Source organism: Giraffa tippelskirchi, chromosome 3 (genome assembly GCF_054371585.1).
Source record: "Giraffa tippelskirchi isolate mGirTip1 chromosome 3, T2T-mGirTip1v1.2.pri, whole genome shotgun sequence".
NCBI lineage: Eukaryota > Metazoa > Chordata > Mammalia > Artiodactyla > Giraffidae > Giraffa > Giraffa tippelskirchi.
The window spans coordinates 83,461,117-83,483,984 of record NC_137277.1 but is presented as its reverse complement, the minus strand read 5'-3'; the positions used below and the strand labels follow the sequence as shown (position 1 = coordinate 83,483,984).

Genomic DNA, 22,868 nt, shown 5'->3' with positions numbered 1-22,868 from the left:
AGACATTATGCTTTCTGAGATCTGAAGGATACTATTCCATTTTGAAGGTTCCATACTCACAGATCAATCAAGGAAAAGCTTGATGGCAAATTTAGAGAAAGTTTCTATTATTTCAGTGCATCAAATATCAAAGGAACATAAAGAATTGTGAAGTTAGATATCCCAAGACATTACCTTGGACAATGTCTAGCAAGTTACTTAACCTCTTCAAGCTCTAGTTTCCTCATCTGTCCAATGGGAATAAATTATTTTACTCACAGAACTATTACAAGGGTTTAATAAGATGTAATACACATAATACGCATGAATGCAAATAGCACATTGCCTGGCAGCCAGTGAAGTTTTAGTAAATAGGGTTGCCATGTGTCTGGTTTTAAACCAGACAGTACAGTGTATGAGTTTTCTTTCTGAGAAATAGATTAAGAGAAGACCAGACATATAAATGTAAATGTGAGTAAGTGCTATTATTACTACTATGACATGTCTTGTGCATGAGTACTGGAGCTTCCCCTCACTAGGACAGTTTGCCATGAGGAAGGAGAGCGTGCACTCCACTGAGACATGCTTCAGGCACCACCACATGGGAGAGCCTAGTGCATACTCTGAAAGTGAAAGTGTTAGTCGCTCAGTCATGTTTGACTCTTTGCAACCCCATGGGCTGTAGCCTACCAGCGTCCTCTGTCCATGGAACTCTCCAGGCAACAATCCTGGAGTGGGTTGCCATTCCTTTCTCAGGGGATATTCCTGACCCAGGAATCAAACCCAAGTCTCCTGCATGGCAGGCAGATTCTTTATCATCTGAGCCACCAGAGAAGCCAGTTCACCCTTTGCTGAGTAACAAATTCCATCCCTGCAGTGAGCCAGGTGTGAGGTCTGAGCCCTGCAGTGGTTCTCAATGTTTCCTTTTACAGGTACAACTCCTAATGGTACGGGCCTCTATCCAGCTCTCATTCTCTTCTCATCTCCTTGTTCTCCTTTTCGGTAAGAGGTATTTAGCAACTTAACACTAATGAATTTACTGCTTAAAAATTAAGAATACTGAATTTTTAATTCAATTCCCAAACTGCTTGAGGAAAAAGTCAATTTTTTCCAGTAAGAAAGTATTTTACCAAAATTAACAATTCTAGTCATTAATTCACAGGCTTTCTGGACAGGTCAGCACAGTAACTCCTGTATCCACATTTCCTTGAGTTTGAACTTGTTTTGACCAAAGACTCCTGCTCAGGAAAGCCCAGATGGCCTATTGTTGCCTGCAGGTGGCACCCATCCATAAGATCAAAGTGCGATCATGACGTCAATGCCCACTTGAGACAGAAGTCCAATCAACTTTGCTGGCCTGAGTGATACCCAATCAGGATTACATCTCACTTCCATCAAAGAGAGATAAGCCTCATTGAGCTTCTTCATTGCCAACTGGAAAAACTGTGTTACGCTATTGGACTCAACAGCCTAAAGTTGCTTTCCAGAATGTCAAACATATATTGCTTTCTAACCTAATTTTAACACAGACTTCAGTTTCTTCCCAAAGGTATATCACATGACACGGTTTGACCCTTGATTATCCTCAAAAATACCAGGGACATCATATGATCTCTCCTCAAGGAAAATGTGACTTATGGAACAACCACACTCTAAATGAAGTACTAAACACTTCTGAGGAGTAAAATCGAGATTTCCAAATGATATGGGCTTAGGCCTTTACAGTCTGTGATGAACCCAACTTGGGCAGATATCTTTTCTCAGGAAAAGCCTGCATGCTGAGTTGCTGCCTACATGTAGCACTGATGCCCATGACCATGTGCCTGTGCTCGGGCTTAGAAGAGTGAAGTTGGATATAGTTTCCCAATTCTGTGTTGCTCCTGACAGTGTAGGTTCTTATGTCCCAGGATTTGACTGACTCACTTTAGACTAATTGGGTTGAACAATTAAGTGCTCAAGACATGAATCCTTGTAGATTCATGTCTTTAATTGGGATGAAGGAGATTTCCAATATGGCAACTATTTGAAGTATTCAACAATCATATGTACTATTCACATTCAGTTATCCTTTGAAAAGGGCCATTTTATGAAGAATGTGTTGTTTTAGAATCTGACATCATGTGTCATCCTTAGCTCTTCCACAGAAGTGAGGGAAGGGTAGTGTTTTAATTAGTTTGAGCTGCTATAACAAAATCTATAGATTGGGTGGTTAAACCATAAATATCTACTTCTCATGTTTTGGAGGTTGGGAGATCCAAGATCAGGGTACCGGCAGATTTTAACATCTGGTAAGGACCCACTCCCTGGTTTGTAGATGGCATCCTTCTTGCTATATCCTCACACAGCAGAGAAAGAAAAAGCTCTGCCTCTCTTCCTCTTCTTAGAATAACACCAATCCCATCAAGGGATCTCCAAGCTCATAACCTCATCTAAACTTAATGACCTCCCAAAGTCTCCAGATGCCATCACATCATGGTTTGGGACTTCAACATATGAATTTGGAGGGAGACACAGTCTGTAACAGATAGACAGGAAAGAAGATTGGAGGCTACACTTAGTGGCTTAGACTCTATTCTTTTTTATTCTAATATAACTTGATTCACATTTTATTATAAGAGTAATACACGCTTATTATAGAAAAGTATTGAAAATAAAGAAAAAGGATGATTTAATAAAAACTACATAGTTTTTTTTTTTTAAGTTCAAGACTTCTCAATGCTTTAATAGGCAAATAGATGTTACATCACAAATGCTTTTCTATAGACCACCTATTTATAGTTCCAAGAAACAGCTTGGGAAATGCTATTCTAGAGATGGTCATAGTTTAGGATATAAATTTTACACTATACTAACAATTAATTTTTGTAAATTATTCCTTGGGAATTATTTTGCTGGTGAAGTACAGCTTGAGCAGGAGATCGAAAGTTATGGTTCATGCCACTGAGTAAAGAGCCCATGGAGAGCCAGAGTAGGATGAAGATGAAGACAGGAGGCATTTGGTCCCAGGATGACAAACATTACTTGCTTCATAACTAGCCCAGGCATGTACTATCTTTGCAAATAAAAAGCTCACGTATACAGGACTATACACTGTATCCTGCTTTCCCTCACTTACATGTTTTTCATCCCTTCATTTCCAAAGCTCTTTGTGGAAAAAACTCCACTCTACATATACTCGTTGGGAATTACATCTAAATACAAATAGTTCCAATGTTCAGTTTAGGATTTCTATTTCTATCTCCTTTTTAAACTGCATGTTTTGGGGGTGACTCACTATTTAATACAAAATAGATCTCTTGGTTTGTTTTTTCTTTTTCAAAGCATATCAGAAAGTCTTACAGAATATGGCCCCATGTTCTCTGTTTTACCAATTTCTCACACCTACATTTTCTCTGACATTCTTAACTTTCAGAAACAGATGTCTCTGCCTTAACTTTTGGGCCAGCACACACGCACACACACACACACGCAAACACACACACTCACACACACCACACAAGATGGACTATTATCCAGTCATAAAGAAGAAAGAAAACTTGTCTTTTGAAACAACATGAATAAAACTTATTACACTAAGAAAAATAAGGCAGAGAAAGGCAAGTACTCTATGTTCTCACTTACATGTGGAGTCTATAAAAAGACAACCTGATAGAAATACAGTAAAATGGTGGTCAGCAGGGGCTGGAGGTGGGGGAAAGATAGAGATGTTGGTTATAGAGTACAAACTCCAAACTATAAGAGTAACAAGAAGAGTAATAAGTAGATCTGGGGCTCTAATGTACATTATGGTGCTTATAATTACCAATACTGTATTAGGCACTTGAAAGTTAAGAGAGTAAATCTTAAATGTTATCACCACAAACAAACAAAAAATCATAATGATGTAAGATGATGGAGGTGTTAACTAACCTTACTGTGGTACTCATTCTGCAATAATTACATGGATCTAATTATCATCTTGTTTACCTTAAGCTTATGTATGTTGTATGTCAATAACATCTCAATTAAGCTAGAGGAAAAAAGAAACTATGGAGACAAGGCCTGGCAATCTGTGTTTTAACCAGCCCTCCAGATGATTCTGATGTATGCTAATGTAAAAAAACAACTATTCTGGAAAACAAGCAGGAAGACTTCAGGTCAACTGCTACTACTAAGTCGCTTCAGTCGTGTCCGACTCTGTGCGACCCCATAGACGGCAGCCCACCAGGCTCCGCCATCCCTGGGATTCTCCAGGCAAGACTACTGGAGTGGGTTGCCATTTCCTTCTCCAGTGATTGAAAGGGAAAAGTGAAAGTGAAGTCGCTCAGTCGTGTCCGACTCTTAGCGACCCCATGGACTGCAGCCCACCAGGCTCCTCTGTCCGTGGGATTTTCCAGGCAAGAGTACTGGAGTGGGGTGAGGGTTAATTTTCTGGCAGGATGTTAATACCAGCATGGGCCATCTCAAAAGTCTAGCCTGGAATCTCCTTGTTTGGCTCTGATGGATGGGAGGGATCCTGTGTCTCTAGAAAGCTTTCCACCTTTATGGTTCACCTCTCAAGCATAGAGTACCACACACGGAATCTTAAGAGCGACAGCTCAGCATTCTTTAACCACACTAAAAAATAAAACAATAACCCACACTTAAAGTGTAAACTAATAAAGAACAGGATATTCTGATCCACGCGTAGGTGCTGGGAAAGCAATCGGGAGGAACAAGGAGGGTGCCATGGTCGCTTTCTCCCCTCGCACTGACCCTCGGCAGGGGCATGCCATATATTAGCGGGCACTTCACATCAGCTAATTCAGATTCCCCTGTCAGACAAATCCCACCTGTGAGCATTGCTGTCTACACCACATAACACCACATAGATCAAGAGTGGGGAGAGGCCGAAGTCATGAACACCATAGCTTTCCATAAAAGTTAATTAATGACAGGAGCATATTGCTGGGAATGGCAACACGGCCATTATTTATGGCTCAGAAAACCCCAACTGTAGGGATTTGCCTTTTCCTTTCTCCCAGTCCCAGCTCTACCCACGAGTTTATTCACCCCATTACAGTAACTTTGTGAATCATTTGCCAAGTTAGCAAGAATGTAGTATGGAATATACAAAAATTAATACAACAGCTGGACATCCAACACGCATCCCAGGAGAAACAGACCATCCTATGGATGCCGCCCTGTTCTTCTCTATCCCCGCATCTCAACACTTCTTCACACTTCACATTTCTACTGTTGGCAACAGTTCCCACCTGTCACCCCCAAGAAAAGGATTTCCCCGAGGAAATCTTGGTGCTGAAAGGCTTCTAGACCCCCCTTTCCCCACTTCCCAGCCATACCACCCCACACATGCATGGGCCAACCTGTTAGGTGTTAGGAAAACGGCTCACCGCTGACAGACCATTAGCGCTTTGAGAGGCTCTGTAGCACCATGGTGAAAACTGTCTCTGGCTGCAAATTCCAGAAAACTGTTCATAGTGTCCTCATCTATAAAGTGGGTCCAACAATACTCACCTTTGAAGGTTGCTGTGAGGTTCGAACCAACCTGATGAGAACTGAGTGACACCCAGTGCTACTGGGGCCTAACAAACCTTCATGGTACAATGGCTTCTCCTTCACTCTTTCCCCTTCTCAGGCCATGTGCCCCCACAAACCTAGACTATTATTTTCCACAAATCTTGTACTGTTGCTCACATAGATTTTAGAAGGGGGTGGTCTGAAGGTGCAGAAGTTTTTACATGTGTGCATTTTTTCTGAGGACGAGGTCTAGAGCTTCCAATACCTTCTCTAAGGCACTCACGACCACTGCAATGTCTCAGGAGAAGAAAGAAACCAGTACCCTGGAAAAGCTCAGAAAGCAAGTATGCACATCTATGCTGCATAAGACAGTTCCACATGTTGGAGAGAGTGCTGCTCTGTGTGTCACACGACCAGTGTTTTACTTTCCTCTCCTATAAACTGACTGTGGCAAATTCCTTCTCAGAGCTTAGTTTCCATTTTTTTATGCTTGAAATGGACTTCGTAGCAACTCCTTACCTCCCTTCATGCAGTTGTGGGCATCATAATAAGCAACAGATGTGAAAGAATCTTTTCAAGCAGAAAACACCACCTCAATAAATGTATGATACTCAAGGTCCACGTGCTTCAACAAGATCCCAATAGATAAACAGCTTCACCAACTGGCCATTGTAATCCACAAAATTATGAGAAAAATTACCATGGAGTGAGTTATATTGTTCTTTTTGTTTCTGCTTGTATGAAAATAGCAAAGTCATCTCTGGACTAACTTTTTAAAATAAGCAAGCAGAAACCTTTTGTGGAAAAGGGAAATCTGTAAGTATGGTTTGATTTTACCTGATCCACTATAATTTTTAAAGCTACCCGCCCCTCCATGATTTGCTTTAATTGCATGTCACTGCTAACTTCCTTGTAAAGAGACAGGCCTCTGCCATTCCTTCTAATTATCCAAATCGCCAGCCACTGTGTGTGGCCTTACCTAAGGCTTTTAACCAGCAGTAATATCTCTAAATCAAAGCAAGTGGGAAGCGTCCCTGTTGGAGTAACTCTAATAAATGTTACATGACATTCCTTGAAGACCATTTGGAAATCTTCTCTTCAGAGTTACAGCAATTCCAACATGATAACTCATCAGTTAAAAACAGTCATAACCAGAAGTCCACGTGTAAACCATACATCTCTTACCTCCTGTTGCTAGAGGCTCCACATTTCATCTGGAAAGGACATAAATCTGGCGATCTCACTTCAGGCCTAGCCCATCCACCTGAGAAAGAATATTATATAGCTCAATACAATTATGTAGCTATTTCTGGAGCTTCCCCAAATCCAGCATCGGTTGATATTGGCATTGATAATAATAATAATAAAACACCATCATTAATGTCTTCCTATTTGCAAATGTCACAGGAACCACCTTCTACACATTGTCTCACTTGATCAGCACAATCCCATGCACACCTGTTCCCAATCTACAGTTGTAAAAACTGAGGCCTTGAGAGCTTAAGTGTAACTTACCTGAAGCAGGAGAGAAGCACTGAAAGCAAACAGAGTGCATGTGGAACTGACAAGGAAATGGTTGTTGAGGAGGCTGAGGTAAATTGTTCTGAATTCCCATTATCTATGTACAGAGTTGTATTATTCCTCTTAAATATTTCTGTTTAAAAATTGAACTAAAAAATTAAGGCATCTAAAATATGAGTTCCTCCTATTTCCAACTTACAAATATAAAACTATAGAAACTCTGGAGAAAACGTTTGGTATTCATGAGAAATACTATTATCAGTATCTCACATTTTACTACGTAGCTCCAGATTTTTAAAATGTTTACTGCACATTCTTGGATTGTGTTCTGGTAAGTGTGAATGTATTCGGTTCCTGAAAATTAAAAATTATGTACAAAGAGTATATAAGACTTAAATAAATACACTTATGTTCTAGACACTTTTTAATATGTATGTTGTATGTTTAACAATAAGTTTTAAAACTGTATCTGTGTATCAGTGTATTCATGTTTCATCACTATTTTCTGTACTTTCTCAAAATGAGCATCAAGCTGCCAGTACACGTTTTAATTTCCCCCAGAATGGTTTTCCTTTACAATGAAAATCTGTGGAACCACATCTTGGTAAGTCTCTTGGCAAGTCTTTGCTCATACTGAAAATCTGGTCACCTTACAGCTGCATACCAAGTGTGAATCTCTGAGTCAGAGGCCCAAGCAGCATTCTGTTCAGTAGCACTTGCTTAGAAAGCCAAAAAGGAGTTCATGACAAATAGAAGAGCAGTTAAAAGGAGATGCTGCACTTTCTCTGTTGACTCTGTTATCCAGGCAAGCACAGGGCTTGCCCACAGGGTATTGTGTAGGGAAGAAGCTTATTTTGTTGAGATGATGGGAATTTCCTGGGAAGATTCTGTCCCTCCTGCCCATCCAAATGAGGTTTGAATAGAAACACTTTCTAGAATAAGTACTGCTCCCTGCCCTCAATGCTATAACCCAGAGTTTTGTGCAATCTTTCATCTCTCTTCCCCCACCACCAGTTAGAACAATCATCGGATGACTGAGAACAGAATGACAATAAGGTTTAAATGCTTTTTTCAAACAGTTAAAAACCAAGCCTTTGTTGCTATATTAATTCACACATTTGCTCAGTTCTAATCAGCTATGATAATCAAATTCTTATCTATTTTTATCAATGTTATCTGCATCAGAAAATTATCTATCAAAGGACAGAGATTATGTGAGTGTAGGTCCATAGGCAGTGTTTAAGTAACCAGTTGTTGTCCTTCAGTTGCTCAGTTGTGTCCGACTCTTTGCAACCCCATGGACTGTAGCCTACCAGGCTCCTCTGTCCATAGGATTCTCCAGGCAAGAATGCTGGGGTAGGGTGCCATTTCCTTCTCCAGGGGAAGTAACCAGACTCAACCGGTAAAACAAAGGCCTACCTCCCACCAAAAAAAATAAATATCAACACCAAGACAGTGCTCCAAACAGAGAGAGATTTGAAAACAAGCTGTCTGGGGCTGCTACAGTAGCTCCGCATCATTAAGAACACAGGGATTAGTAGATCTTGCTGCTTTGCCATCCTCAACAAGTGCCATTCACCTTGTGCTCGAAGACAATCATTTCAGATGTCATGTCACATCCACATTCTACCCACTGGTAGGAGGAAAAGGGAAAATAGAGGACATGTCTCTTTTTCTTTAAGAGCATCGCCAGTAAATGGAACACCATGCTTCCATGTACATCCCATTGGCCAGAATGTAATCACATGGCTGCACCTTGATGAAAGGGAGGCTGGGAAACGTGGTCACCAGCTGGACAGCCATATGCCCTGCAAAATTCTGGAGGCTCTATTGCTAAAGAAGTAGAGAATGGATATTGGGAGACAACAAATGAAACATGCATTCACTCATTCATCTGTGTATTCATTCATTCATAAACACTGGATGCCCCCTGAATGCCTAGAAACAGTGCTAGTATAAGGAATACATCAATAAAACACCATCCTCCGATTCCTACTTCAAAGGATTTATTGTCTACTGAGGAAATACACATGGAAACAAACTGTTAAGAAACAAATTGCTCTACTAGGATTATGCACAAAGTACAACACCCTGCCTAGGAGAACTAGGAAAGCTCAGAGAATGCAGCCTTTGCATTAACACTTGAAAGACAGTAGCAATCATATAATAATAATAACACTAATAGCATTCCTTTTCAGGCACTATTCTGAATCCTTAACACATATTAATTTATTTAATCCCTCCACTATAGAAAACATTACTATTCCCACTTTACAGCCAAGAAAACTAAGGAGTTATAAGTGATGGAACTGAGATGTGAACATGTGTAGTCTGACTCCAGAGCCTATACTGCCTTTCATGAGAAGGAAAGGGCCCAACCTTCTCAACCTAAATCTCCCAATGCTTTCTTGGCATGTAGAGGAAAAGAATGAAAGAAGGAGAGAAGAAAAAAAGATTAGAGGGTCTCATAAGCCTATCTAAGATCCAGCATGATGGAACTCAAAATGCAATGCAAGCGTCTTGACTTCCAGCTCTCTCTCTGAGGAGGGTGGATCTTGAGGTACATTCTAAGGATATATTGAAGGGTGATGAAGACCTGTGGAATGTTCTCCAAATATATGACTATACCTGTTCTTTTATTCAAAAACTAATTTTGAGGGGATTTACTAAAAATCAGACATCAAGTCAACACCCTCCTTCTAGAACCAACATAATAATTTCTTTAATGCTGGAGCAGTATTGTATGTATTAGCATGAGGGGAAGCAATTTTGCAATATCAGAGGGGTCCATACCTAAAAGAAGTTTTGCTTTCATTGAAATCAGTGATACATTCAGAGAAGCTCTTCTGCCTTGATGATTCTGCTAGACAAAATAGAATTCATTCATTTGCAACAGTTATTTATTATGGTCTTCTAATATTCTAAACAGATTGTCTTTTATTTAAAAGGTGCTGGCCCTGAAAAGATGAGGGGAAAATATATTCAACGAAAGCTTGGTAATATTTCAGCATGCTTCAATTACTCTCTTTTTCTCCTATTTTCTCTTGGTCATTTCCCACCCTTGATTAGTAATTTTACACCCTAATAGTAAAATATGAAATACTTTTTAATACATCCATGGTGGTAAAAGTGCTTAGTTTTTATGATGTGTCTCCAGAGATAGATCTTTAGCAGTATATAGTGAGGTTAATTCAGCATAAAATAGTATAATACCTTTCTTATTTCTGTTCACTCATTTAGAAATTATGGGACAAATTCTAGGTTCACCCCACTGACTGGAAAGTAGTGTTTTAAAAGACTGAAGTTCTCCTATCCTTTTTAGGGAGGTTAAAAATGTTTCCAATCAACTTTTAAAAAATCTAATAAACAGGAATTATTTCCCATTTTTGTTTCCTCATATTCTTGAGAGAATTTACCATTATTGAATGCTCTGCAATTACTGGAGATGACTCTCCTATCCAGATACCCAGCTACTCACCCCTCTCAGGGTCTCCCTTTCTGAGTACTTAATGAAATGAGATCTGGAAACCGAACAATCTTTTGCACTCTGCCATTTTGTGAAGATACTAATAATATTTCCTTTGGCTGTATTTTTCAATTGTGAGAGGAAGAGAAACATGTTAGCTACTTGAGAACACAGTAGTGAAGCCAGGAAGACAAAAGAGAAAAAAAAAAACAGGAAATCTCTCTGTTGGTCTCTCAGCTATACTTAAAACAGATTTCCTCAACTCTGCTGTTTGGGGGCAGTGACAGCCACCTATGAGATGCAATTCCCTCCCAGAAAGTCACAGAGCCCTGTCTCCCAACAGGCGTTGGCATCAGACAGGGTAAAATGAACACCAATTTCATATATGCAATTATGCTCACTCTTCCTGATATCAGCACTTACAAAAGTCCAAATTGGGTTTGTGCAATAAAGCTACATGATAACTTAATCTCACAGTCACTTCTAATTTCAATCTCTAATGAATGCTTGGCACTCCTTTGCTTCCTTTCATAAAAAGACAAAGTTCCTGCTTCTCACTTCGTAAAAATGGCAAGAACAAGTTAACCTTTAGCTAATATGGATAAGAAAAGGTTAATATGAGTAGAATGAAAACACAATTTCCACACAATTTTAATTTTACGGTGAAATCCAAAGCTCTTTAGACTAGATAATTGTTACTTTTTCTGGGTACTTACTGCATTACCCTACTTGGAAACCTATTAAGAATTAAAAGTAAACATGTCAAACAAGAACTGCTCCCTAATTAATACTAAGACATGTATGAAAACATTCTTGAATATTAGGCTTAGTAGTATTGTACATTATATGGTCCTTGCTTATAAAAAGTTAAATGTTTCTTCAAATGAGAATGCAGACCAATAAAGATGGTTAAATATGCAAAATGTAGTGATCCATTTGACGTACACAAGCCATTTCTAATAATGTTATACTGCCTACCTGTATTTTAAAGATTAATTAATTCTAACTACCCTCCTGTGAGAAAACTGATAAACAAACATGTTGATTAACAGAGAGGTTAAAAAATATATAACACAACGCAAGATACTACACCTGAGGTCAGAACTCACTCAGTTGTGACAAAGAGACTTTAATTCCCACTCTGATTTCTAACTGCATTATCCAAACACCATGTCACAAGAAGACAGAAAGAAAGTGACGCAACGCTTCACAAACCCCAAGAATTTGTTGCTGGTGTTTAAGACCAGAAACTAAAACCGACCATAAATATATAAACCCCAAACAAACATACTGATCTCTTAAACTCTGACCCAGCCTTAACCCAAGTATTAATGATTTTCCCAGAACTAAACCAAGAAAGATTTCCCCCCCAAAACAGAGCCTACATCAAAAGGCATCAAAGTGCAGAAAACTGTGGTGTGTGGAAAGGGCTGATGGGGCCCTGTGCCCTGACCTGTACCCCAGCGTGGAAGCTCCTGGGGGACTGTGGGATCTCTGAGCACAGCTTCCTGCCGTTCTTCACATGCTTGTCATGTTCTGAGACATGGCTTGGCCAGGTTTGGTGAATTAAAGAAGACAAGGAAAATAAGAAGGGTCTAGAACTTTATGAAGGATCATCTACTGAGGAGGAGGTAGAATTTGGGGGACACACCAAGTTCAGGGAGAAATTTAGTCCAATAGACAGACCACAGTCTTCCAACCACCCATAATTCAGCAACATTGTTTACCTACCACATGATGCTAGGTAAAATAGTATGTCACCCATTCTAGACTCCACACTTAGGTAGAAAAAATTGATGCATTTGTGCTGCTGGGACAGCAGCAAGCACTGTCCGTGAGATAGTTCCATGTAAAATTCTAGGCTTTTAGGTACTCCATAACTTCTTGTCAAACTAAGTTACTGTTACCAGACATCAAACTGCGTTCTTGTGTCTGAAAAAGCTAACATGTCTCTAAAAGTGCATATCATGGTTACATGCTTACCACACCTAAAAAATCTGCAGCCTATTAATGGAAACACATGTAGAATGGAAGGGGGTGGGTGGACTGTAACTGAAAGAAAGAGTATTAAGACAGGTTTTAAAAGTCATAAAATGCAGGTCTCATTCTTTAAGTCATTAAAAGACCCGAAGCAGTCTGCTGTTTAATACAATAAAATATAACAGTAAGGACCATAACAGTTTAGCCATGTCATAGTAGGATAGAAAAATCAAATCACATGCTAGATAGAGAAAGTCTTCTGAAGGACACAAAACCCAGAGCACGGCACTAATTTCCATGAGGAATAATCTTGAAAGACCTTCAAAGGTTTGCTTATACTATAAAGGGGAGCACCAGTGTAACCTCTAGAGAGGAGTTTGCAAAGTCCTGCCTATGGACGCTTTTCTCTAAAGTCTAGACTCCAAGCTCCAAAAGTATACTGGAATCTGACCAGCCACTGGAGAAAAGCAAGTCATTGGATTCCAGTCTTGATTCTCTGAGATGTGACAACTTGTCAAAAGTGAGAGCAAGAATTTTATAGTAAAGGTGGAGTACATGATTCAGGAAAATCTTTGATTTCAAGAAATAACAGTTTCCAAATTTGCCACAATCCCAGTGGGACATGATTTTTATGAGCTAGGAGGAGAGAGAGAAAAAAGAAGTACAAAGATTTTTGTACCTTTGTTCTGTCTATAATAATTAATACCAATAATAATACAATTCCAAAATGACTCACTCCCAGATAGTCAACAACTACCATGTCCAATGAAGAATAAAAGTCTGTTATTACCATGTTTTCTATGACAAGGGAAAATTAGCCTCTACATTATATTTTTTAAAATCATGCTTCTTACAACTTTTTTTTTTTTTTTGTGATTGAAGTGTTGAAAATCCAACACACTCTTTCAAGACGGAAATCTAAACAGTTTTCTGTTGTAACAGCAACATACAGTAGTCTGGAACCTCCTTGAAGTTAATTGCAGCACAGCTCACTAATGAAACTTTCCATCTATTAAATCTTAACAGGCATAACTATAAAAATGGCGCCAAGCTTTCTCCTGCTCTGGAATGTCCCAGCCAGCACTTTGTGACTTTTACCCTTTGTCTTTGTAATTACTGTAATTATTGCAGAGTTGGAGTAGAATTGAGATCTGAAAAAGTATTTTTTTCCAAAGTCCATTTTTTTGTTCATATTCTCGGGAATGGGAAATGTTTGAGATGGCATGCAAGAGGGGCCAGTTACATCCATCTTTCACTATAGAACCCATGCTACGGTCAAGGACTTGGATTTTCATTGAGTTCCACAATATATATAGTATACTAGTAGCTTCTACAGAACTGTTATTTCTTAGTAAACTGATTCTATTCTTTATTTTGGATAATTTATATATTAATAGAAGTAGTTTTGTAAATAATGTAAGGATGGAAAACAAGACATCAAAATGATTACTTTCTGTTTTATAGCCTAACAAGAAAATATTCCTCCTTTTTTCACATTATCCATCTGAAAATGGGCATTATTCTTAATCAGTATTTTGAAGTCTTTGGATAAACACCAAAATGAAATAACAGCTCTTTTTTGTATTACTTGTTCTCATGAAGAACAAAGTCACTTTTATTTTTCTGTCTCTAAATGGTCCCTATGTCTGTACGATGGAAAGAATACAGGAATACATAACACTTGCCACCAGTTCTCATTTTTGTATCAAGTCTTCTCAATACTAAAGGAAGCGCTCCTAGGAAGTACAATCATTTTGTTACTAGTTCCAAGCCTTTGTCCTAAATAGCAGCAGCTAGAGAAAGGAAATGTTCAACTATGAGCCAGTTTGGGGGCCAAATGAGGATGGACTGTATGCATAATGCATTGCAGTTATCTTTATAAATTAATGCTTTGCTGCAGGAAAAGTGTATTTGCAGCCTAATGCCCAGCGGGCTTTTTATTTCATTTCTATTTTCTCTTCACTAGGCAAGCTGGAGCCAAAAAGACAGCATGTACATATATAGTTTTGGCTTAGAGAACTAGGACATAAAACATGTTAATTAACTTCTGAAAAGTAAGTTTTGATTAGTTTTATAATATGTGCCTGGCACCTCAGTGATAAAGTGGATTTTTTGAATGACCCCACAGAACAAATTTTCACTTCAACGATCATCAATTCCTACTTTATGTAATATATGGGCATCTCTTTACAATTTAACAGTCAGCATGACATAGGTTACCTGCTAAAACATGGTTTCTCTAAATGCAATCAGTACATGGACCACCTGCATCATAATTACCCAAGGAACTTTCAAAATACAGATTCCTAGGCCTGCTGTATCAGATTCCCCCAGATAGGAGGTGGACAACAGAGATTTGTTTTACCAAGCTCCTTGGTTCATTCCAGTGCACTGAAACTTGTGCACAGATGTGTTAAGGGAACTTCAACATGACTTAATGTCTTCAGTTGTTCCACATACAGCATCATCTTCATTATTAACTAATATTTTTACTTAGCCCCTATTGAGTTCAAGACATTATCCGGAGAGATGTGAGGTTATAAAGGTGGTTTGGTGGCATGTCTAGTAGACATGTATCTACCCTCACAATCCAGCTTGGAGGATAAATCAAAGATAAACAGAAACATAGCATAGCATGTACCAATCCCAAATAACAGTAATAGTAAGAGTGGTCAGTTACTGAGCTCATAATATGAACAGGTATATTTATATGTATTTTCTCTCTACTTCTCATCATCCTAGGTAGAAGATATAATTTTGCTTTTGTTACAAATGAAAACTTCTAAGCTCAGGTAGTTCACGTGACTTTCCCAATGTCATAAAGCTCATAAACGAGAGAGGTAGAATTGAGCCCAAACCCTGTGACCCCAAGGCCAATACTCTTCCAGCCCACCTTCTGGCCTAACAGGAGCTCAAGTGAAACAAAGTTGGAATTTAGTCCTGTTCTCATTGATTACTTAACTTGAACTAACAAATGTCAAAAACAAAACCTTGGGGCCTCCATGAATAAAGCACCTTATGTTACAAAATGTGTACACAGGGGATATTATTTACTCACAGTGTAACCCCATTCATGACAGAGCAAGGGTATGAAAGGGTAGTTTTCTATATTTTGTTTCCAAGAACAAAGTATACTGTTAAAAAGTTAGATTTATTGTGGCCAAGAGTACAATTATCTGAACTTAGCATTTTCCAAGTCATAAGCGAATTTCCCCTAATTCTTTAACACAGATTTAATTTAGGACAGATAGAGGCCAAATATAATTTGAATTGCTAAAGAAGCATAATTCTTTCCCAAATGTTGCATTATACTTTAAAATATTTCTCTAGGTTTTTAAAGATATGGTTACTCAAAAGAAACAAAGCCAAAAATTAAAAAAAAAAAAAGCCCAAACACCCAACATATTCAGAAACTTATGACACAGTAGGGCTTCCCCGATGGCTCAAGCGGTAAAGAATCTACCTGTAATGCAAGAGATGCAAGAGATACAGGTTCAATCCCTGCATCAGGAAGATCCCTTGGAGGAATAAATGGGAACCCACTCCACTATTCTGCCTGGAGAATCCCATGGACACAGGAGCCAAGCAGGCTGTAGTCCATAGGGTCACAAAGAGTTGGACATGACTGAGCACCCACATGCATGCACAGATGACATATTATAGTAAGTTAAATGGGTCAAAGGAATCTTCCTCTATCAAAATTCAAAATGTTTAGCCATGTTAATATTAACACAACCCAAATTAATTTTATATGTATTAGTATCTTGAAAGTATTAAATAAAATTATTTTAAAACCTGATTTTAGCCGGGTTTTTAAAATTATATTTTAACATAATTATAGATTCACATGAAGTTATAAAAATAATATAGAGAGATCCCATGTAAAAAGGTAACATCTTGCAAAACTTTATACAACATCATAATCAGGATACTGACACTGCAGTCAGACAGAGAACACTTCTATCATCATGATTCCAAATGTTGCGTTTTAGAGCCAAACCCACCTCCCACCTACCTACACCCTCTTCTTAACCCCCAGTAGTCCCTAGTCTGTTCTCCATTTTATAATTCTGTCATTTCAAGAAGGTTATGTAAAAAGAAAAGAATGTTATGTAAATGGAATAATATAGTATATAACCTTTTTGGATTGGCTTTTTTCACTCTGCATAATTCCCTGGAGATTCACCCAAATTATTCTATATTAATACGTGTTCCTTTTTATCACTGAGTAGTATTCCACGGCACAAATGTACTACAGTTTGTTTAACATTCAGCCACTGAAGGACATCTGGGTAGCTTCCAATGTTTAACTATTGTAAATACAACTGCTATAACATTAAAACAGAAGTTCTTGTATGGACACAGTCTTCATCTCTTTGAGATAAATGCTCAAGAGTACAATTGCTGGTTACATGGTAGTTTCACGTTTAGTATTTTGAGAAACTGTCAAGCTATTTTTCAAAGTGCCTGTACCCACTTTATAGTCACTTCAGCAATGTATGAGTGATCCAGTTTCTCCTCATTTTCACCAGCATTTGGTGGTGTCAAATTTCTTATTTTAGCCATTCTGATAGGTATGTAGTAATATTACATTGTGGTTTTCACTTGCATTTCCCTAACAACTGATGATGTTGAACATCTTTTCATGTACTTAGATGTCATTTTGGTTACATGTCTCTTCATATTTTTTGCTCATTTTCTAATTATATTTTTTATTTGAGTTTTGACAGTTTTAAAAATATATTCTGGATACTTGTCCTTTGTTACATGTGATTTGCAAATACCTTTATCCACTCTTTAACTTGTCTTTTAATTCTCTTAACAAGATCTTTCTCAGAGAAAAATGTGGGATTTTTATTGTATTGAGTTTGCACGACACATGGGATATACAATTTTAGGAACCAGGAGGGAACTTGTGTGTATTGGCTGGAGCTTGGGAGACAGATCTGGTTCCTATTTCCCTGGGATGGTTGAGATGGTCCAGGGGAAAGTAAAAAGTAAGAGCCCAGGCCCACGAACAGAACCGTGAGAAATAAGAATGTTGAAGGACTAGCAGAGGAAGAGAAGTCCGCAAAGGAGATGGAGAAGCAGGCAGCAGAGAGGTAGGAGGCAAATGAGGATGTGGGCATACCATCAATGTATGCAGAAGCAAACTGGCATTATGATTACTTACCTACACCTTGGGCCCCAAGACTTTCTCCTCTTGAGGTTCCTTTGGACCTAAGGTGTTCCCTGGTTTTGGCTATCACCTGTCCTCTGCTCCAACTCAAGCTTTCTCAGTAGAAAACAAAGTCCCTTGACTAGAAAGGTAATGCCAGGCACGTCTTCTGAGGTAGGCAAGACAGCTTAGCATTTAAAAGAAATAAGGACCATTTTGTCTTTATGAAAAGAGGAGTGAGATCCCTCGGGAAGGCAAAAAGCTCTTTCCACTCCCCATAAATAGGTCAAAGTAGCACTGAAAAGTAATTGAGCCAAATCAATGTGAGAGACTCAAGAGATGACTTCTGCACAAGGAATTTAGAGACAGCACAAAAAGTGGAGGCAAGGAAAAAAAGAGTAATAATTATACAATATGAAAACAGATTCAAATTTTTTCATGCAAATTCTCAGTTTTGTTTCTTAGATCATTAAAAGACATGAGACATACATAGTCTTCCTTAATGAAATGATTCTGAACTCCAACACGGAAACTCTGCAATCAAATGCTCTACCACTGAGCTATACCCCCAAGGAGACTCTGGTTTACATTTTCATTTAAGTTCCCCTCCAGACATTTTTCTGTCCGAGTTCTCTTCTCAAGATTGGTTCTTTGTAGATACCACAGACCAGTATTATGACAACAGTAATAATAACAATTGATGTCTATAATCACTTACCTATAGACTGTGCATCTCCAAGAATCTTTACATAATTTATCTAATTTAGTCCTCCTATTGACAGAGGCATTTTCATGCTTTATATGAGGAGTCTAAGCCATAAGAGAGGTTAAATAACTCACCTAAGATCACCCAGGTTCTTAGTGACCTTTTATCTGCCAACTAGGCCCCCACATATAGGAATCTCTGGCATCTTTTCATTCTGGAAGGAGGAGAACTCAGTCTGGATAGATGGCAGCCAAGTGTCTCAGACACAGATAGATAGTAGCACCTCCACCAAAGAAGCTCTAACCTCTAAGTCCTCCCTCAGTTTCCCCAGGTGAAAAACTTCCTGGGATGTCAGGATATGTTCCAAGCAAATGATAACTCTCTGGAGCCAGAGTGAGCACCCCAGGTCCCTCTGTGGTGTGATATGGCATGACAGGGATCTGTGACGAAGATCAGAACTAGGGGGACAATACTCACAGTTATTAAACAAAACCTGCTGATATACAGAGTTTACAGTTGGTCCCACTGCTTCCTCCAACACAGGGCTAGTTCCTAAGATGTCACTCCAAACTCTCACCTGAGCTGATTAAATCACCAGTCCCATCCAGGATGTAGAAATGTACAAAGGGGCAAACTGATGGCTCGTCAGAGTAAGACCAGGAAAATTTGTGCAGTGAGGTAATCTCTGTGTGGTCCTAAGAGCATTTGCATTTGGCATTTTACTTATTAATTCAGCAAAATATTTTTGCACACCTGCTGTGTGCCAGGCACTGGGAAGATTCAAGATGAACAGGATGTGTTCCTGCCTTTGGAGAGGCCAACATACTGGAAATGAGTTATTAACTTCTGAGCCAAGTGCAATGGGTGAGCCAAGCACAGGCTGTGGGTGGATGAGGAGCCACATCTAACCCAGCCAGTGGGAGAATGGGGAAGAGCTCTGGGAGGAGGCAGTCCCCTGAGTCAAGTTATAAGAGCCATAAGCAATGGTTGGATTAGCATTTTTAGAAAGAAGGGGAGACAATCCAGGCAGAGGAGACAGCTGGAACAAAGGCAAGAAATGATATGGGCTATCCCAGAAGGACCAGCACTTCAGTGTGCAAAGGTGATGGCAAATAGTGGTAAGACATGAGGCCAAAGAACTAGAAGAAAGTTCTGTGTGGTCTATTAAAGAGGCTGGACATCTCCAAAGGGAAAGCAGATCCATTCAAGTATTTTAAGTGGCAGGGTGAAGATTTGGATTGAAGATGGCTAAGTCTAGCCCTAGGGTATGTGAAAGACCTCCAAAGGACTACTAAATATGTGTGGAGCAGGTTCCTAAGTTTGCAGCCAATCTTAAGAAGACTTATAAGACTACCTAGAAAACTGCTATCTGAACTTCCCCCATCCTCCCAAAGGGAATGGTTTCACTTCAGCAAGTTTATCCCATCTCAAATAAAGTCACCCCACCCACACATGTGCCCAGGACGTGAGAAAAGAAAAAAGGAAGACAGGCAAATTGATTCTAAGATCACCCTTGGTCAAGTCATTAAACCCGTTAGTTCAAACTTCTTCCATTGACTAGATATGAAATTGACAGCAGGGGCAGGAGAATTTAGACTGCAAACTACTCAATCAAACAGGCACCTACACCCCCTTCCCTTACAGGCTAGTGAAGAACTCAAATGAGGAAACAAGAAATGTATTAGGTAGGAGACTAAAAAGACTGTAAGCACAGCACACATAAGAAGCACTTCAGGAGGGCACCACCTAAGTTAGGCTGGGAAAGGGTATTGAAGTATCCTGAACCAAATCAGTAGGTCTGAACCAAACCATAAGAATTAGACTTAAGAAGGTGTGAAGTGAAGGTAAAGGGAGAGAGTTCCGGTAGAAGCAGCAGCAGGGACAAAGGCATGAAGGTGTGAGTGTGCATTGTTGCTGTGGTTTAGTTGCTCAGTCATGTCGAATTCTTTGTGATCCCATGTACTGCGGCACACCAGGCTTTCCTGTCCTTCACCATCTGCTGGAGCTTGCTCAAACTCATGTCCATTGAGTTGGTGATGCCATCCAACCATCTTATCCCGTCGTCCCTTCTCCTCCTGCCTTGAATCTTTCCCACTATCAGGGTCTTTTCTAATGAGCCGGCTCTTTGCATCAGGTTGCCAAAGTATTGCGGCTTCAGTATCAGTCCTCCCAATGAATATTCAGGAAGTCTTTTAAGAGGCAGGATTGATTTCCTTTAGGATTGACTGGTTTGATCTCCTTGTTGTCCAGAGGACTCTCAAGAGTCTTCTCCAATACCACAGTTTAAAAGCATCAATTCTTTGGCGCTCAGCCTTCTTTATGGTCCAACTCTCACATCCGTACATGACTATTGGAAAAACCACTGTGTGAGTGTGAATGGGAGTGTGTGAAAGTATGTGTGTGTGTGTGTGTGAGAGAGAGAGAGAGAGAAGAAAGAGTTAGAGGGATTCTATTACTTGCATTAGGAGTAAGAGGAGCTAATTCTCAAGAGGTAAGAAAGGCTCACATTGTGAAGGTATTTATAAGTCTCATTTATTTGGTAAAGTTCAGCTACATGTAATATAAAGCCTCCCAAATAATTATGGTTTAACCGAGGTAACAGGATAAAAATATATTTCTCTTTCACAAAAAGATGTGATGGTAAGGGGGCCAAAGCTGATACAGGGTGTCACAATTTTGAGTTTCATCAGAGACTCAGGCTCCCATATTTCTGCATCACTATCCTAGTACACATTTTTTCCATATTCAAGGTCTCCTTGTGATTCTAGATGGCTGTTAGACTCCAGTCAGCACATGCGTAGCAGGACAAAAGAATGCAGAAAGAGGGCAAAAAGTGCCCCCTCCCACCATACCTCCCAGGTTAGGTTAATTGGCTTTAGCAGCCTTACAGTTCTTCTACCAAGACTGAGTCATGTGGCCACCACCCCAGTTGCATGGAAGTCTGGAAGACAATGCTTTGTCTTCTGGGTGGCCCTGTGTCCAGCTGTAATTGATATTTCCCTGAAGAGGCAACGGGCAGTGGCTCACACAAACCATTCCATGCCAGTCTAATAACAGCAGACATAGCCCTGAAGCTTGAAAGCCTGCTGAAGAATGCTGAACAAAGAATGACACGATCATATCTGGATTTTAAGTTGACTATGGGCCCTAGTGTAGTCTCCATGAGAGCAGAAACCAGGCTGGCTATTCTCATCTCTCGAACCACATCCCCAGCACAATGCCTGGCTCTTAGCAAACACTTCATAATTGTATGTATTGTGAATGAATGTATTGTGAATGAATGAGTAAATGAATGGCAAAACTGGAGGCAAGAAGGATGAAAAGGCTGTTTGATAAGAGTTTGAACTCAGGTAATTGCAGTAGGAGTGAAACAGATAATCAACAGTAGTTGAGGGCTGACATCTATGTCATTTGAACATGAAAAAAGAGTTAAGGATGAGTCTCAGATTATGGTTTGGGCAACTGGGAGGATGATATTATCATTCACTGAGATAGGGAATATAGGAGCAGAAGCTTATGGGGTTAGAGGGTCAAAATGAGTTCTGTTCTGGATATGGTAAGGTTGACCTATCCACAGCTGTCCTATGGAAGTTTCTTGGGAGTCGGCACTGCTCCCCTGGATTGCCAAGGGAGACTTCAGCTGCATAAGCAGATCCTGAGTCACTGGTCTAAAGATGGTAACTGAAGCCATGGATGTGTCTTTATGCTAAAACTGAATGCAAAAAGGGGAAAGAGCAGGGCAGAGGGTAGAAGGATAGACTCATAAGGAACTACTGCATTCAAGGCCTAGAGAGAGAAAGTGGAACTTTCAGAGGAAACTGAGAAAGATTAATTCAGAAATACTCAGGGGAAAGTGGGAAAAATAAACGTCTAGGAAGCCAAAGGTGGATACTGATGCAGAAAAGAAAAAGTGGTGCCACCATACTCCAGTGAGGTCTGGTAAAGTAAGAACTGAAAATGTCATTGAAAGTTGGCAATTAGCTACTTCTAAGTTAGCTAGAGTAGAGGGTGAGTGGGCAAAGCCAGGAGACTGAAAAAAGTGAGAAAATAGGGAAAATGAAGCTGGATGATTCTTTTAAGAAGGGTAAATGTGGGTTTCCTCGGTGACTTGGATGGTAAAGAATCTGCCTGCAATGCAGGAGACCCAAGTTTGGTTTCTGGGTTGGGAAAATCCCCTGGTGAAGGGAATGGCTACCCACTCCAGTGGGTATTCTTGCCTGGAGAATGCCATAGACAGAGGAGCCTGGCGGGCTACAGTCCATGGGGTTGCAAAGAGTTGGACACGACCAAGTGACTTTCCCTTTCACTTTTCAAAGATGGATGCAGGTAGTTAGAAGGGACTATGTGTTGTGCAAATGCAAATAAAAGGATAAAATAGCTTAGCAATGAAAAACTATGGGAATCTCACTTAATTTTAGATTCAACAAATGTGTTTATATTTATAAAATACTAACTTAAATATGTAGGAACTTTCATGTATTTAATCTTTTCATTATGTAAAGCTTTTTTTTCTTTACTGTGGGCAAAGTTGAAGAATGTTCTTTTTCCTATCAATGGAG

At 39.5% G+C, this 22,868-nt stretch overlaps 1 protein-coding gene across 41 annotated transcripts in view; it reads right to left on the bottom strand.

Moving 5' to 3' along the window:
- LOC145543551 (uncharacterized) overlaps positions 1-22,868 on the bottom strand; it is a 570,959-nt gene that overhangs the window by 379,978 nt on the left and 168,113 nt on the right. For 27 of the 41 annotated variants that reach the window (XR_014080849.1, XR_014080843.1, XR_014080817.1 and 24 more), the window contains one exon: positions 6,664-6,742. Coding sequence is in view for 3 of the 41 variants with exons in the window: in XM_081585372.1 (XP_081441498.1) it covers positions 6,664-6,742 (79 nt within the window). In the remaining 38 variants the exon portion in view is untranslated. Of the gene's footprint in view, positions 1-3,279; positions 6,743-9,792; positions 9,860-22,868 lie in introns of those variants that run through there. The other 14 variants (XR_014080833.1, XR_014080824.1, XR_014080848.1 and 11 more) reach the window with 3 other exon arrangements.